The sequence below is a fragment of the Lutjanus erythropterus genome, chromosome 9 (genome assembly GCF_056507025.1).
Source record: "Lutjanus erythropterus isolate fLutEry1 chromosome 9, fLutEry1.hap2, whole genome shotgun sequence".
NCBI lineage: Eukaryota > Metazoa > Chordata > Actinopteri > Lutjaniformes > Lutjanidae > Lutjanus > Lutjanus erythropterus.
The window spans coordinates 42276110-42294280 of NC_139325.1; the positions used below are offsets into that span (position 1 = coordinate 42276110).

Consider the following 18171-nt stretch of genomic DNA (forward strand, 5'->3'; position numbering starts at 1 on the left):
GAACTGTCCTTTTAAACCCACAGTGCAGAACTTTTGTCTCCCCCTTCTGGCAGTGAGAGTAATTACATAAACACTGTGACGCATGCTTATGACATTACTTTATGCATATAGATGAACTTGCCCCCATCTTCATTAAAGATAATTGATTGTTTTGAGCAAGTATAAGTCCATACAGCAGTACTTTAAAACAACCTAAAATTACCATAAGTGGGGCTGAAAGAGATATTTAGTAGATTTTTGTAGACGCTTTAAATTTGAGTTTTTATCACATCACCAGCAGTTCAAAACAAAGCGTGAACATTTGTCTGAAAAGTCAACCAACATAAAATGCAGGACACATGGCTACCATTAATTATTAATCAGTCATTTCCAAACAACTGATAAATTACCGATGAGGCGCTCGATAACAAGTTTTACAAGAAGCATCTCCATTTGTTAAAACTCACTCATCACTACCAGTTCTACAGTGCAGGAATGATACCAGTTTATATGAGCGCTCTGTGAACTCATCTGGCAAGGGCTTGAATGTGACTTAGGTGTTTTGCAGGGTTACTTTGGATTCCCCAAAGTCATACAGTAAGTCAAATGAAAAAAAAAAATCTAATTGATTGAGGCAGTGGAAGACGAGCAACTTCACTATTCTAGAAGGTAAAATGATTATTTTTACCAATGCTTTGAAGACAGCAATATTAATGTAAATATTAGTGTAAATAACGGCAGTTTCCCGTCATAAAAGGCTGTCTGATGGCAAGATAAAGTGCTGAAAATATACTAAATATACTATACACTTAAACTGATGTTGATATTTTCACATGGGCCTTTTTCTTTGATGGCTGAAATATGTTTTGCCATTGACCTTGTCCACAGCAGTCCATTGCTTAGCTTTCTACACCAGTACTTCTCTCTGTTTATTGGTACTGCCTTTAAATCATTTATCAAGCAAAACATTTTCTGTTTCCAGCGTCTCAAATGTCTAAATTTGAGTTTCAGACTGTTGAACCAAACAGGCAATTTGGAGATGTCAGCTTGGGCTCAGAGGGCATTTGTCACTTTTTTTCTGACAGGAAACTGAAAACTAACTGGAAAAAAAATGATGAATCAGTAAGGAAAATAACAGTTAGGAGTAACCTTCATACTTACAACTCAATTTAACATCTTTAAAGTAGACCAAAGTGAGCAGAACCCTCTCCACTCCTCATGTGAAGTCTTTGCGAGGCCTCTGCCTCCTCTTTCTAACTGGGTCTCCCTGTGCCATTCTTTCTCTTTTTTTCCCCTCTTCCACCCCTTGTGTTCCTCTCTGTCCCGGGCCCCGTGCCCACCACTGACCGAGCACGCAGAATAACCAATCCCCTGGCAGCAGGGTCAGTGCCACCCCAACAGAAGACGACTGGCACTGGTGTCGGCCCATTTTCTGCTGTGTAAGGGGGTTGGGGAAAAACCTCTCTGACCCAAGGCAATCCTCTTTCTGTGAGCCCATGAAGCTGTGGGGCTGCAGGGACCTCAGAGTGGACGGATTGGGCTGCTGGGACAGAATGAGAGCATTTAACATAGAATAAACCCAGAAAGTGGATTTATAACTTAGCTAAAAGCGCCTGTGATCTGTTTGAGATGTCCATGCAGGGGTCTGTGCTGGCTGTGGGGAAATGTCTCGCCTGTCTGGAGTTTATGCGTAAGTAACAACAGTATTTGTCTTTTTGGGCATGTTTGGACATCACTTGTGCACCTTATTCATCATTTTCTTGCATTTAGAAATGGAGATGCATTTGGTGTTATGTTAGTTGAACTTTATGTTACAGGTCACTAAGACGTAACAAGCTGTACTTTTTATTAACTTAGACAAAAATTGAAAATAATGTTCTTTATAAGACAGTAGTTATACCTTAATTAAACAATTTACACATAATTGTGCACCAATAAGACATAGTAAGCTGTATGTTGTATCAAATTAGACAAAAAAGAGAAATATGTTCATTATGAGACATTTTATTACACTTAATTAGAGAGTAATTAATGACACATTGCAACAGAACTGTTCTGTAATGTTGTAATGTGCCTCTAATTACCCCAAATAAAATTTAATAAGGATCTAATAAAAGCTAAAATACTGTCTCATAAAATCACGTTACGTCTAGTTTTCATCTAATTTGAAAAAAGGTTGGGAGGGTAACTTTAAAAATGTATTCCAACACAATTAACAAAAATTTGTAATCAGTAACCTAAACCAAGTCTCACAATATTAAAATAAATGTTACTGATTACCTTCTGTTACTTTTGGATTACCTAAATACCAAATATGGTGAAAAGGTCTGGCGTAATATAATTTTTTATGTTCTTTGTTAAGTTTATTAATTGTTTGTCCAGATATTCCTTCTTTTGTTCTGCACAAATGCACATTTAAGATTAAACTTATAGTGGTAATTATGGACATTTACATTTACTTTTTTAAGTATTCTGTTCACAATATACTCTCAAACTTAAAATAAACTGCCATAAGTATTGGTAGTAGTAATTTGGCCAGGTTAGAAAGCTATAACTGGATTTCTGTGTAGCTAACATTAGCGGTTGACCAATGTAGCTAACGTTAACAGCTGGTCTGTGTTGCGGTTGGTCTGTGTAGCTAACGTTAACAGCTGGTCTGTACAGCAGACATTAGTGGTTGGTTTGTTTAAATTAGATGTTGAATTCTTGGATGATGACAGTATTGATAATGATGTCACTGTGCTGTGATCTTCCACTTTTCTGTTTTTGAGACAAAATGTTTAAATTTCCATCCAGAGAAGAATTTCATCTCTGGAGGCCATGATGATGAATTTACAGGCAGACTGGTTTCACTCAGACTCAGTGATGCTGTGTGACCCATGATGTTTGATGATGTGTAAAAATGTTAAAATTGATTTTAAAATTGTCATCCTGCTAAATAATCTTTTTTTTTTTTTTTTTTTTAAACTTAATTCCACTAATCTTATTGCACATTATTTTTCTGTAAGAACACAGTGAGTTTTTTGTATTCTAATTATGTAATCCAGCTACATGTAATCCCCAGGCCTCCATACAAAGTACAGCTTGTTATGTGTTGCTGGTGTACAGTTTAAGGTGTGTAAAGTATAATTATTGTTTACTCTCTGATCAAAAAACAATTTATTCGTAGTTTTCTTTTGATATAAATGATGGTTTGTGCTGTAGGCTAAAGTAAAGCTGGACCGTTATTTTAATGATGCTGGGGCTCTTGTCCTCTCTGCCTCGTCTCCTGATGGTGGACAAAAAAAAGAAAAAGAGTTTTTGTCTCTTTGCCACATCCAATGGAAAGAAGTTTCTGCCCTGAGGGTGGGATTCCGACATTAGTGGATGCAGTGGTGTTTGTATTCTGCAGGAATGTGCAGAGGAAGAGATGAACGGGGACTGTTCGGTGCGACAGGAACGGACCCGACTGGGGAATTATAATAATACTGGATGTATAAGTTTTCTGTTCCCAGAGAAACGTTGTTCAGTTCAGTTGTTTCTCCCTGCGGAGCCTCTTCATCCGAGCTTGCAATGATCCCATCGGATCCATCGAGCTGAAGGTCAGACCAGGTTTCTGTGTCCCGTTAGACTCTGTTAGTTTCACACCGACTGAGCGCGTCTCTGTCAGAACTGTCCGCTCCAGTTTAACTCTCTCGTAAAAAAACAGAAGACCCTCGAGGTTTTCACTCGAAAGTCACTCCCATTTATAGGAACTGAGCGTCTCTTTGCCAAAACGTACTTCCGAAACCTTCTTTGGGGATTTTTTCATACTGCAAAATAATAAACAGCTCACATAAGAACAGGGTATGAAGCGTTCATGAGCTGTGGCGCAGTTTTTAAAAACCAGCTGAGTCAAGCATTGTGTAAGCATCTCAGTTTTTCATGCATAATAGTGATAAAACTGTTCTTACTCGTTACATCCTGTCAGACACACTGTTATTCATTTTTTCCAGTTATTTATTTTCTGTACTCTTCTTATTTTAGGTTTGTAATTGCCAGCAGTGCAAAGTCACAAGTTTATTACAGAAGTGATCTTAGAGCAGTTTTCATTTACTGCAGTTCTGGATATTTCTCTTTATGATATTTACAAGCACTGAGGCGACAGAGGAGGAAAAACTCCCTTTAACAGACAGAAAGCTCCATTTAAAGCACAGTGCAATTTGAGGTACTTGTACTCTGTTTTCTGCTGCTGTAATCCTTCGACTCCGTATAATTTCTGTACAGTTTACTTTTGTTTTTTAGCTGATTTGATTTTAAATACAAAACTTACCATATGATTGATGATAACTTGTTAATTAGCTCCACATTAACCAGCAACTCCATTAAAGTGCTGCCTACATGTTAATGCATCCATAAAGATAAACCAGTAATATAATATATTTATATTTATTCTTTATACTTAATGTACTTGTAAAGGTTACACTTTTAATCAAATTAAGTATCTTAGTACTTCTTTCACCACAGGTGATTGCTGATTTTCTTAAGAGATTTTGAAATTCAGTATTATTCAATTAATTATTACTTTATTTAAAGCTATTTACTTCTGAGTTTAATTGCTCTGTGTTGTTTCTGACCCTTTTTATTAGTTTTTAAATATACTTTTTAACCTTTTATTTTTGAATTTCTCAATTCATCTACTCATTTCTGTCTTTGTGCTGCTGCTGTAGTAACCAAATTCCCCTGCTGGGGGATCGATAAAGGATTTTTCTCTTACAGTAAAAGAATATATTCAAGACAATCAGATAAAACTAAGTAAGCTCAAACAATTAAATTATAAACAAGTTACTGAAAATCCGACTTTACAAGGAAGTTACTAGAAGTGATTTAAAAGAAAAACGTGTTTTGCTCTTACAACAAATTCTCTGACCTGCTAAATCTAAATGTTAATCAGAATAATGAGACGACAAACATGTACAGAAGACATGCAGAGAACTTTAAGTAAAGGTCCAAAGTCACCATAACTTTTTAATGACACCACCAGCAGGGAATCAGTCCCAAGATGCTATGATCTGTGAAATATGTTTCTTAGTTCTACTGCAGAAGCTGAATGATGAACAGCCTGTAAACAACAGAAGTCTTTTTTGCTGATTTATATATTTTTAAATGTGACACTTAATCAATAGCTCATGGGTAATGACTGTATGCCAAGTTATAGCACTTGCTTCTGCCATATTGAGTCCAGTTTTGATGTTGCCATGTAATATTTATAGCTCATGAAGACCAAGCAAACAAAAACTCTGGACATGTATGAAAAGGTGGGAGAGGGCGGGGCTACCTACCAAGCAAATACTTTGAATAGTCACAGTGGTGCCGTTGTCAGGGCTTTTATTGAATAAATGAAACTGAAATATCTTTTATGTCCCTCAGTAGTGTTTTAAAGTGCTCAAACCAGACCTTTACAGAAATATGAGGGGATGAAGTTGTGTTGACACAAACTGGGCGTTTGTTCTGCGCAGAATAAAACAGGATGTCCTCCCTGGTCCGAGTTTGGACAAAGAAGTATCCCCACAGGTTCACATGGAGTCATGTGATATAGCAGAAGTAAGTCAAAGGCAGCTGGACTTCTGTAACCTTGAGGACACTCAGTCCTCCAAGAGGTTTGATCAGTTTTGCTGAGTGATGTAACTTCCCATTTTTAACCATTGTGAGTGGCTGACATCACGGAGGTCATCACTGTCATGAGTCATTTTGTCAGCATGTTTTTAGCTTGTGTTAGCAGTGAGGCTTTGGTCAATCCACCACTTTGGTCGAGAAAACAGCTATTTGATCGATTTTTTTCTGCACCCATTCATGTCCCCGTCGGGTTTAGTTTTAGAAGACCCTTTAAAAGAATAGTTCACCCCAAAATGAAAATTCAGTCATTATTGACTCACCCTCATGTCGATTGAGGGTTGGGTTCATTTTCCGAGTCACTGCTGGAGTTTCACAGGAAAACAGTGTTGCATAATCTTAAAAAACAGTGTAAGTGAATGTTGAGCAGTTCTCAAACATTAAAAAACAACAGGAAAAAAAAACATAAATGCCTCCATACTGCTTGTCTGGCATAATCCAAGTCTCCTGAGGTCCTGACATGCAGTTTGTACACCATCACACCACACACACAGTTCAGACAGTGTGCATGTGAACGTGGCTCCAAGCTCAGGATCTACAGTGAAGATTCAGGCTAAAACCACGGTGTAAATAACATGTTTTTAGTCAACTTGATATGTTGGGGCTTTAGGAGACCTGGATTACACCAGACGAGCAGTATGGAGGCTTTTTATGTTTTTACTCTGTTGCTTTTTTACAAGAAACAGCGTCTTTACATTACAAAACTACAAAACAGAGCTAAAAACAACACTGTAAATAAACATAAAATAACCTCTTAATCATGTATGACCCAGTAGAAGTATGTGGTGGAGGCTGTATGTGTAGAAACCCCACCGTCTGCCTAGACTTTCTTATTTTTTCATTATTTTGCTGTGTTTGAGATGTTTCTGGGCTCCAGACTGTTTGGCAGTGGCAGCGGGACGTCTATAAAAACAAACTGACTCTGCTCTCCTGTGTGAGAGCGGCAGAGAGCTTTACACACACACACACACACACACACACACACACACACTGGCAGAGCAGACTGAGGACACAACAACAGGATGACGGTTCATTTTGACTGCGTTCACACAAAGTTGGGTTATACAGAGGTGTTTGAGTGATCATTTGTGGATAATACTGGATGAGGTGTCCATTATCAGGAATTAAAGGGAAAATTTGGCACTTTTCATGTGAATGTCCAGTCAGTGTTGATGGTAAATGTGATGTGCACAATTAGTTGTTTAAGTCGCCACCCTTACTAATCAATAATGAAAATACTCATAACAGGAGAGACCTGATGTAATGTGAAGCTGGACACCCCCCATTTCCTTCCCACCTTTCATGTTGCCCCCCCTTTTTTGTTGTTTGTGTGTGTGTGTGTGTGTGTGTGTGTGTGTGTGTGTGTGTGTTATTGTCCCTTGTCATGTTTTCCTTCTCAGTTGATGTACTTCTTGATGAACTTTTTCACTAAATTCACATTTTGTTATATTTCAATTCATACCATTTATGGAACATCTTGATTTATGTATTTAAAAACTGTTTGCCTGTTTGTTCAACACGTTTAGATCTATTTTTCAATTCAAAACAAAACGAGACATTTGAAGAGGCCATTTTGAACTTTCATTTTCTGACATTTCATGGACAAAACTAATCGATTAATTGAGAAAATAATCGGCCGATTGATTGATGACGAAAACAGTCCTCAGTTGCAACCCTCAAAACGCTGTATTGTATCAATTTCACCTGCAATATTGAGATTATCCAAAAGTAACGTTACATTACTTTAACATTGTGATTACGTTACTGAGACAGATTACATTTTTAAAGTAATCCTGAATATAATAGGGGTGTGAGGCCAGTTAGTAAAATGAAATCTGAAAAAAAAAATCAAGCTTTACTGTGTTTAAAGCTTCAGTTTTACTCGGTTTCTTCACATGAATTCCTCATCAGTGCACATCTCCATCATGTCAGCAGTAACACACACACACACACACACACACACACACACACACACACACACGGCTCGTGTTGTTGTTGCTCCAGAGATCCACGTGAGCATCGAACAACGCTTCTTACTGGCTCGCGCGGGACAAGAGAAAAAGAGGCTGTGGACTCCGCTGTCGACACAATTACAACATCAAGACGACACCAAGAGACGAGGACAGTGAGGACAGTGAGGACTGGGAGGACTGGGAGGACTGGGAGGACACCCAGCCCGGGCTGTCTCACAGTGTGTGTTTTGTGTTTGACGGAGTCAGACGGGGAGAATCACGACCCTCCGCATGCCCGAGGGTCGCGGTGAGTCGAAAAACTCGGTGACAAACAAACGGTGATGTTTTTCTCATCGTTGCGCTGTTGAGGTGAAGTTTGGCTGCTTTGACTCCCTCAGCACAGTGTGTTGTTTTTCTCCTCACTGTCTCTGCCGCTGCATCAGTAAACTTGTTTCTTTTTCACGCTTTTGTTGAAGGAATTCCTGAGAAGTCGCGTTTTAGTGAGCGGTGGGGTGGAGGGGGAGGAAGAGGAGGAGGAGGAGGAGGAGAGGAAATATAAAACACACATGTTGTTGAAGGTTTGAGACATTCCCAGTGTTTCTGAGAGTTAGCTGCATGTGACTGCCCTGTTTCCCTGCACGGCTCCTCTGGAGATGTGTTGAGTCACAATACACCGTCAGGGTTCGGCCGCTTTTTTCCAACTTGGAGGTGTTTTGGATTTTTCCATATTGTAAGCAGTCGACACATGGATCTCTGAAAATCTGCTTTCCCAGGGTTCAGCTCGCATAACACAGTGCATGAATAAGGAATGTGTTGTTTCTGTGTTTGTCACCTCCAGGAGTTGCAGACATATTTTCTTTTTTACAGAAGCTGCAACAATTAATCAATTAGTTAATCAGAAAAAACTATCATTTTGATAATCAGTTCATCATGTCAGTCATTTTGTTCCAGCTTCTTAAATGCTGCTTTTCTTTGTTAATCATGATGGCAAATAAAGAGTCTTTGGCATTTATTGATTATTTTCATTATTGATTAATTGGATGTAGGGCTGCAACTAACGAGTTTGTTTATAGTCGATTCAAGAGTTCAGTTATTCAGAAATGTCTGAAAATTGCGAGAAATGTTGATCAGTGTTCCCCAAAGCCTAAGATGTTCTCAAATGTCTTGTTTTGCTCACAACCCAAAGATATTAAGTTTTCTGTCCTAGAAGAGTAAAGAAACAAAAAAAAAATTAAGAAGCTGGAATCAGAGAACGTTCACTTTTTTCTTTAAAAAATGACTCAAACTGATTAAATGAGTATCAAAACAGTTGGCGATTAATTTAATAACTGATCAATCATTACAGTTTCTAGTTGCTTCATCAGTCTTGTAGTGTGTGAACCATCTTCTGTGTGAAATTTCAAGTGTTAATATGACATGAAGCAAAAGGGCAACGTGATTTTCTGCATCACAAAGTGAATGCATGTAGGTTCCCGTGGCAGTTTGTGACTCTGTCATTAAATTACGCAGCTATCAGAGGAAAAAGCACTAAATTTTCATTATTTTGTCTGGTGGAGCCATGTGTTGAATGAGGAAACTTTAAAATGAGGAAAAAATATTATTAATGATTAATTGATTGTTAGCAGCGCTTGCCTCTTTTGTCCAACCAACAGTCCAAAGACTCTTCATTTGCAACAGCAAATCCTCACATTTAAGAAACTGGAACCAGTAAATGTTTGACATTTTGTTTGAATAATGACAGAAATGATTAATCAATTAATAAAATAGTTGGCAGCTCATTTTCTTTTGATCAACTAATGGTTGCATCTCTGTTGGTTGAACAAAAGAAGCAATTTAAAGAAATAACTTTTTTTCCTATAGTTTTATGACCTCTTTTTTTTTTACAGTAGAGCCAGTAGAGTAAAAAATTTCCAGTATGGATATATTTTCCAAAATGTCATCAGGGCATGTGAAAGCGCGAGTGATCATTTTAACCCAAATCACAATCTTCCATGAACCATCGACAAATGTTTTCTGTCCCTAAACCTGCAGTGGTGTCACTTTATAAAACAGTCTGTACAACGTAGACGATGAAGGAACACCGCGTTCTGATCTCACCACACTTTCACAAATCGAGGCTTCCTTTCTAGACACGACCAACTGATATATTTAATAATTATCAATAACTATACATGTTTTTAAAAGCAAATAGAAAATAAATTAAGAAAAAACATCAAATGTTTATAAAATGCTTCCTTTAAGTCAAACAAAACACAACATGGATTTTTTTCAGCCAGTACAGCTACTCTGTTTCTGCTCATGGCTGATACCGATAAGATGACTGATAATTTAACATTTTTGTATTTTAAAAAGTTCATGTAACCTGTAGTTTTTGCACACATGAGGGTGATGAAGGTTGGATGTTTTGAGCAAACATGGATGATTAATATTCTATATGTGTCACCAACCAAATCTGACATCACTATTACAACAAAAACAGAACAGCTCTGACTCTTTAATGTTCAGTTTATCTAGTAAAGTTAATAAAAAAATACTTTGGCTTTTATGGGGCATGTTCCCTAAGAATGAAGACTAAATGTTGCCAGTCTGTTAAAGCAGATATTTAGCCAATAAATGATTGGCTAATACACTGACACTGATATAGACTGATATAACTGCATGGGCCAATATGGGCAGTTCTCCTATTGGTCAGTATCAGACAACTTATACGCCAATACCAATATAGACTGTCATAGCTGTGGTTTGATAATATCAGGCCTTAGATCTGTCTGAGGTTTAAAATCTAATTGTTGGAAAACTATCATATCATAAAGGACACACCATCATATCTATAACCTCTGAGTTTAAAGCCATAACAGTTAAGACACACAGCAACGCTGTTATTTAGCAGTCAGGGATGTAAAAACACCACAGAATGAACCATTATATCATGATACCTAAATGCATCAATATTTTCTGACACCCTCAATCAGTTGCAGCCTTGCATTTTATAGATTAAGTATTCAAATAAGAAAATAATAAGAAAATTGATTGATAGTGAATATAAAATAGTCATCAGTTGCAGCCGTGTCTCAGATTGAAGCCAAACCTGTTGAATATTGTTGTTTTCAGATAAAAAGTTTCAAGTGAACATGAAAAAACAGTTGAACTCAGGTCAGATGTAGGTGGTGTAGTCGAGGAATGAAGTTGGGAGACGGGGGTTGAGGATGACAAACACGCCATGTGGGTGGTGCACGTGCCGCCACAACACGACACACCCAAACCGTTTTAATAGATCACCTCAGTCTCACTTAGGAGTTGAAACTGGTTTCTGTTTGACATTGTGTTCCTTGTATTTGTCAAAGAGTAACGGTCACATGCAAACCAAAGGAATATGCTGCTTGTCAGCTTTGTGACGTTGGGTTTTGTCCTGAAAACAGATCCAGATTTTACATTAAGTACTTAGTTGAGTAATACAATTAAAAATTAAGATACTCTCGAAGAAATGAACTGTTTGATCTGAAAGGGAAAGTCAGTAACCTCTTTGTTCCTGTGGTTATCCATTGTGATCTGTAAGAACACATGGGAGCAGACGGTGTTACGTAACCTTGACCAGTCCTTTTAACGTGAAATGTAGTCGCTTACCAGGAAGGCGGGGGGGGGGGGGTAACCAAGGAGGAACACCTTTTGAAAAACATTCCAGCTTGACTTCAGACCCAAAGCACAAAGAGGGAAGTTATAAAACACGTCACATGACAAGGGTTAGCGTATGTTCCTGTGTGCAGGGTTCCCCCTCAAATACTCAAGAAACCTCAAACTCTTAGTGAAAAGGAAGTAGTTCATTTGTGCTGTAGGAAGTGATATGACAGATACAAATGCAAGGATTAGTTTTTCTTATGAGTGTTAATCATTTAGTCTATAAAAAAAAAAAAAAAGATGACCTTAAATGTTTAAAGAAGAGGATAAATCAGAGGCAAGCAGCAGGTTCTGTAGATCTGAAATGATTGTCCAAGTGACAGGAAATTAACTAGCAACAATTTTAAATAATCGATTAATCATTATTGAAGGGGATGCACAGTTAATCAAATATCCAAATAATGGTGCAATATCCAAATTGCAGTTTTTTGATAAAGGAAAAATGTGTGACAAAGCAGCAAGATGTACTAAATGTCAATCATAGAAAAAATTGCAATAATTGTCAAAATAATTACAACATATGGCAGCTTTTTACCATTTCATGCTCACCAATTCATTCACTGGATTCAGCATCTCATTTTTTTCTTCTTTTTTTTTTTAAGATGCAATGAAAGTAAACTGAATCTAAGTTATGGACAAAACTGGCATTTTTCACTATTTCACATGCTCTTTTGATCAAGTCTATCAGTTAAGAAGATAACTGGCAGTTTAAATGATAACGGATCACAAAATTCATCATTGCTGCAGCCTAAAATACTCACATTTGAGAAACTGGAACTAGAGAGTCTTTGGAATTTTGGCTTAAAACAATTTCTGTATGATCATAACTGTTGGTTCACTAACTGCCCTTTTTATGCAGCACAGCTGTTGTGTGGCTGCACACTTTGATCAGAGTGGTAGTGGATTGCGTGTATTTACACCAGATGCGAATGCAGCACATTGCGGCTGCAGCAGGCTTGCAGCATGCAGCAAATATAGATTAGAATAGGGTTCTGCTGCTTGCTGCACCGCACAAACGCCCTACCAACCAAGTGCGCCCTGTTCACAGCACATCCCATTTGTTGTCATTTTGTAGTTGAGTTAATTCAGTTAAGAAATGAGGAAAGACTGGAGGTGGAGAACCAATAAAGAGCTTTAGGACCTGCAGAATCGGCTTTATAAGGACAGCCATAAAAAGGCTGCACCTTGGTGTGCTTTTCCGAACTATCATCAACATGTAGCTCAGGGATTCTTCCTTTCTACTTGTTGTATGGCCGTTGGTGGGCACGCGAACAGAATCGGTGTAAAATGACATGCAGCTGAACGTGCTGTTACAGACGTGCTGCTACAGACGTGCTGCTACAGACGTGCTGTTACAGACGTGCTGCTACAGACGTGCTGTTACAGACGTGCTGCTACAGACGTGCTGTTACAGACGTGCTGCTACAGACGTGCTGCTACAGACGTGCTGTTACAGACGTGCTGCTACAGACGTGCTGTTACAGACGTGCTGTTACAGACGTGCTGCTACAGACGTGCTGCTACAGACGTGCTGCACACACATCGCTGCCATGCTGCATGTGGTGTAAAACAGCCTTCAGTGTGATTGATGTCCAACCTAGAAATTAAGGATTCCATTCGTGGGATTGTCAGTTGTTTTCAGGTGTTGTTAGATCTTGTTTTGGATAACAGTCACATGATGTCACATTTTAATGACCTGGCAGCAGATTTTAATGCAGTTCACTGGGACATGGATTGAGCAATACTATTACTAGTCTGACTTGAAAAACTGTCTCTCTTGGTTTCAGTCCTCACTAATGTGGAAGACAAGCGGGTAGATGCAGCGTGTGTGTGGATATTCCTCTGGATGTTTGCTGAAAGGCATTCTGTGGAAAAAAAAACTAGTGAATCACAGATTAAGCAGATGAAAGTTGGTGTATAATTAACCTCAATGAATAATCACAACATGCCACACGGTACTCTTAAATTCACAAAAGTGTAATTTTACAATTGAGGAATAAAAGGCGTTAATGCATCTGCGTCGGTGACGAGTGAGGCTGGAGGTTTTATGTTTTCAGATTCTCTGTCCCAGTGACTTACTACCATGTCATCATCACCATCAGTTTGCAGGCAATCAGAGCAGACTCTAGGAAGTAACTGCAGCCGGAGAGGAACAGTTCCAGTCCATAACTCCCCATAAAACCACAAATTCTTTTTTGATACTATCTGACATGACTCAGGCAGTAATCATGCTCACATGGACAAGGTAATATTAAAGTTTAATTTGCCTTATGTTTTATATTTGTCTTCCTTCCTCACTCTGTGATGTATCCAGTTTCTCCTGGAACTTATAGTAACTTGCTCTTTGCATTTGAACATTGATTGAAGTACACAACTCAATGAAACAGGTAACATGTTTCACATTTTTTAGATGTTTTAATTCAGAATTGTCACATATTTTAGCTTTAAAGGTGCATGTAGGTGTATTTGTTTGCCTGTACAACAGTGAAAGTCAGAGATGGTTTGTTACACAGAACCATCTGGGAAGTCGTCCTTAGAAACTGTCTGGAGAAGGGCAGACACTTTCAAGAAACACTTGGCAGGCTGAACCATCCTATCATAACGGCTAACTTCAACCAGTCAGGTCATACTCTTGCTGAAGCTGGTCGGGAGGAGAGCGAGAACATTTTTACATGGAGAAAAGCCTTCAGTGTCGCTCTTTGATGAAGAAATACTCTCCAGTTGTGATGTAACTGATGCTGTCACAGTATCAACACTCACCTCTTCAGGAGCCGCCATTGTTTGTTCGACATGAGTCACTTCCATCGACGCTCGATTACATTTTATTTTTAAAAGGGTCAGAGGTCAGCTTCACTGTGACATCATAATGTTCTGCAAGAAAACTCTTCCATTATTCAGCGCCGTAATTCATGAACAGATGGGGATATTGCGACCATAATTTCACATTTAATCAGATACTGAATTGGTGACAGTAATTTTGGCTGCCTGATTGTTTGGATCTTCTGTGCTGCTGGATTAAAGATGTGTGTGAAGCATCCACAGTTTAGAATTTGCAGCAACATCCATATTTGAAGCCTCGTAGTCCATCACAGGCTCATTGGTTTTGCTGATATTGAGCCTCAGGTGATTGTCATTGCACCATGTGACGAAGCTCTCAGCACTCAGCTGTGAAACTTGTCTCTAAGTAAAGACAACATGTTTCTTCACAACATCAATTTTATGAGTCTTGACAGACGTTTATCTAAGATGTGACTTGACTGGTTGGCAGAGGCAAACAGCCACAAGGTAGCAATTCTAGTTCCTTCTCAGAGATGGCGCATTAACCGTCCTTGAACCCAAACGTCAATTACTTACACGTGAGAGTTCTTGTGGGTTGGATTGAACATGTTTCAGCAGGACGCTGGAATGTTGTATAGCATGAGCAGCAGAATGAGGCGAGGCTGTTGTACATGCAGTACAGATGGCACGTGTGTCCATCTGTGTGGGCAACATGTTCTCTGCATAGTCTTCTTATTGTCAGCCTGTGGCCAATAAAGACGTCCATTGAGAAAGGTCATGTGGCGACATCACGAGCATGTGGGAGAGAATTTCAGATGTCAGGAGAAGAACAAAAAAAAGGAAGGAAGTGGTGTCTGGGTATATTTGGAATTGCAACAACACATAAAGGTAACAACGGCCGTCTGGAGGTGAAAAGACAAACAGACGTGTTCATGGTTGCTGCAGATTCTGCTTACAGCATCACACAGTCTATGCTTAATATGTCACTGTGCTCATAAAATAACCTCTGATATATTTCAGTTCTTTATTCGACAGTAGATCAATAAAGTTTTTATCAAAATCTTAATGACCAACTCCAAATCAGTACTAAACATTATAAGGCCTGCTACACTGGGAAGATAAAGCACGTCTCTTTTTACTAGATTTTAGTGTTTCTTCTTTTAATATTTTTATTATAGTTCAGGATTTTTTGACCCACCTGTTGGTGGCATTGGAAAGTTCTTTTCCTTCATCTTTCCTGTTTTGTCTTTTTAATATAAATAAATAAATAAATAAAATAGAGCCAGGAGAATTAAATGTGCACAGACACATTGCACAACCTGCAAACGAGTGTTTTTATGTTGCTTCCTGTGCCAGAATAAACCATGGTGCCATTTGTTACAATCTCTGTGTTTTAAATCTTTTTGTTGCGTCTTGGTAGGGCTGCACCTAATGATTATTTTCATGATCGAATAATCTGACGATGATTTTCTCAATTAATTGATGGTTGTTTGGTCCCTAAAATGTCAGAAAATGGTGAAAAATGGATGAAATTAATTGATTAATGCTTGCAGCTCTGCATCTTGACCTGAATCCCTATGGACACTTTTGTCTGTCAAATCGTGATTTTGTCACTTGAACACACTGTGTCACCTTTGTTTCAGAACCATCCAGGGAAAACCCTGCTGGCATGTCAGATTTATGTTAACAGCCTTTAACAGATCAGCACCGTTCTGCACAGTCAAAAGAAATAAGTCTGTTGTTACGACATTTCAGTGAGGAAGTCTCACTGTCTGTGTTGGGGAGCATTACTCTGTATATGAAAAAAGTTTCATTAATGTTTTGTGGCTCCAGAGGGAGCAGTGTGAAATCTGATTCATTGACTCACATGATGTTCCTGGTTTGGTCTGAAGACTTCAAGTTTGAAAAAGAAAACCTGAGAGTTTCTTAGAAAGAAGTGAAGTTTACCAGAACTGCAGCCTGCTTCTCATCTCTGCTTGAGGCTAGATTTGCTGCAACTAGCACAGCACAGCTGGATCTTACACTGAAATATCAGTGGTCAAGTTGCACTGTGGGTAATGTAGGCTTTGGATGAAGTCAGTGTAGTCCGCTGTTTCCACTAAACTGAAGCCAACATGAGAAAAAGTGCCTCAGTAATCTGCACCATATTCACTTCTACAGGGTCAAAACATTTAGTTCAGTGCAGTTAAATAATAAGAATAAAGGGGAAGGTGTTGTGGACAGATCGCATAGACGTTAGAATCATTTCTAGGATAAACAATCTGTTTTCAAAACTGAAATCATGCTTAATGAAAACACACTTTGGTCCGACTGTTTATTTGTTTAAAGAGTGCTTTGCAAAGATGCTACGACCTAAACGTCTAAAGAAAACAGCTGTTCAATCCTCTGCTTTAACAATACGATCTCAAACAAGGCACCGTCTGTTTCATGACTTTCTCAGAAGTGCTGGTCAGGAAGAACCAAATATTTTTTTCTCAAAGTCTCCACGAAACCACAGTCGGCTTCTAATGGTGGATGTTATCTTTTGTGGGAAGATGCGTGGCAAATTTAATAAACCGCTTGCACAAAAAAGCCTTTTTCCAAGCCAAGTTTTTAGAGAGGCTCTACGAAGGGAAAGTAAAATTTCAGCATTAGATTGTGAAGCCCGTCTTGCAGGTCTGTATCAAGCAGCATAAATGTGCGTTTTGTCTAACTCTGCCGTGTGTGAATGCTTCATCCTGGTCTCAGGAGATGAAGCGGAGGGCTTGATGACTGACTCAGTTGTTCCATCAAGTGAGCAGGATGATCTAGGAAAGAAGGGTGGAGTGAAGAGGAGTATTTTTGGACTATGCTTGTATTATACTTCGTGTCAACTCTTCCTGTAACATCTTGGGTTTTTGTAAATCATTGGTACCTGAGTTTGAAAAGTCGAAGTGTTGTTGGTTCACACAGTGTGTGTTTTGTTGCGAGTTGTCAGAGCAGTGTGTTTTCACACTCTTTTCTTTGGTTAAATGACTTCAGTTCTCCTCTTGTTGAGTGAAGGATCAGTATGTTTGCTGGCGTTGTGGCTCTGGTCCTGAGCTGTTCACTGCTGTACCCGACTCAGGATTTTCAGTCAGATCATTTTTTTTGGGCCTCAGCTAGTCATGAAAATAAATGACAAACCACAGTGGGATTATGACCTTCTATAGCTATTTAAGTCAAATTTATAAACTTTCTTTAATGAATATAATACAGGTGCTGTCTGACTTGTGTGTGACAAGCTGGAGAGGAAACGGTTTTGTGACCACAGTGAAAGACTTGTTGAAATGATAAACTCAGACAAATATGGAATATGAGAATTCAACTATCAACTTCTCCTTTTAATCCAGGCTTTCTTCTTCACGTTCTGCACTCATTCACGTACAAAAGGGGTGTTAGATGCATCATTTGACTCTTCCGCTGCACAAAACGGAGCGACTGCATGACGCCTACTTCAGTCAAGATGATCGGGTTGTTGTCATGAAGAGCTATGAAGAATCTGAAAAACATTACAGCAGGAAATAACAGTGTTGCTGCAAATAAGGCAAGCGAGGATCACTGGCAGAAAATAAATGGCTGCTGTTTATTTCAAAGGCGACAGCTGCAGATCAAACAATTAAACTTGATACAGAACATTTAAACATGATATTGTTGGGTTTCTGGACAAATAAAAGTAAAATCAGAGTAACTGGATGGATTATCTGCGATAAATGTAGTAGACTAATCAACTTTCTTTTTTTTTTTGAGCTGCAGTATCAGCAGTGCAAAACAGACTTGGCTGAAAATCAGGATCAAACATAAAAACATCATTCAAACATTATTTTCTCAGTTAATTAATTAATTTATTGTTTGGTCTGTAAAATGACACAAAGCTAAAGATGACGTCCTCAAATGTCAACCCTGAAATATTTAGTTCACTTTCATAGAGAAAGTACATTTGAGAAACTGGAATATTCCCTTTTTTTTCTTAAAAAAAAAATACTTAAACCGATTAATTGATTATCAAAATAGTTGGCGATTAATTGATTAATTGTTGCATCATCATTCCATAGTGTGTGAATCATCTGCTGTGTATAATTTAAAGTGTTGATATGATCTGAAGGAAACGGGGAAAAATTAGTTTCGGCATTTCCAACTGAATGCATGAAGGTTCCTG

At 38.5% G+C, this 18171-nt stretch overlaps 1 protein-coding gene across 3 annotated transcripts in view; it reads left to right on the forward strand.

The window, feature by feature from the left end:
- Positions 1-1530: 1530 nt before the first annotated feature.
- paqr6 (progestin and adipoQ receptor family member VI) overlaps positions 1531-18171 on the forward strand; it is a 36806-nt gene continuing 20165 nt past the window's right edge. Inside the window, exon 1 of one of the 3 annotated variants that reach the window (XM_084727661.1) lies at positions 1531-1669. In XM_084727661.1, coding sequence (XP_084583787.1) covers positions 1609-1669 — 61 coding nt within the window. In that variant the 5' untranslated portion in view covers positions 1531-1608. Of the gene's footprint in view, positions 1670-3437; positions 3561-7796; positions 7870-18171 lie in introns of those variants that run through there. The other 2 variants (XM_084727660.1, XM_084727659.1) reach the window with 2 other exon arrangements.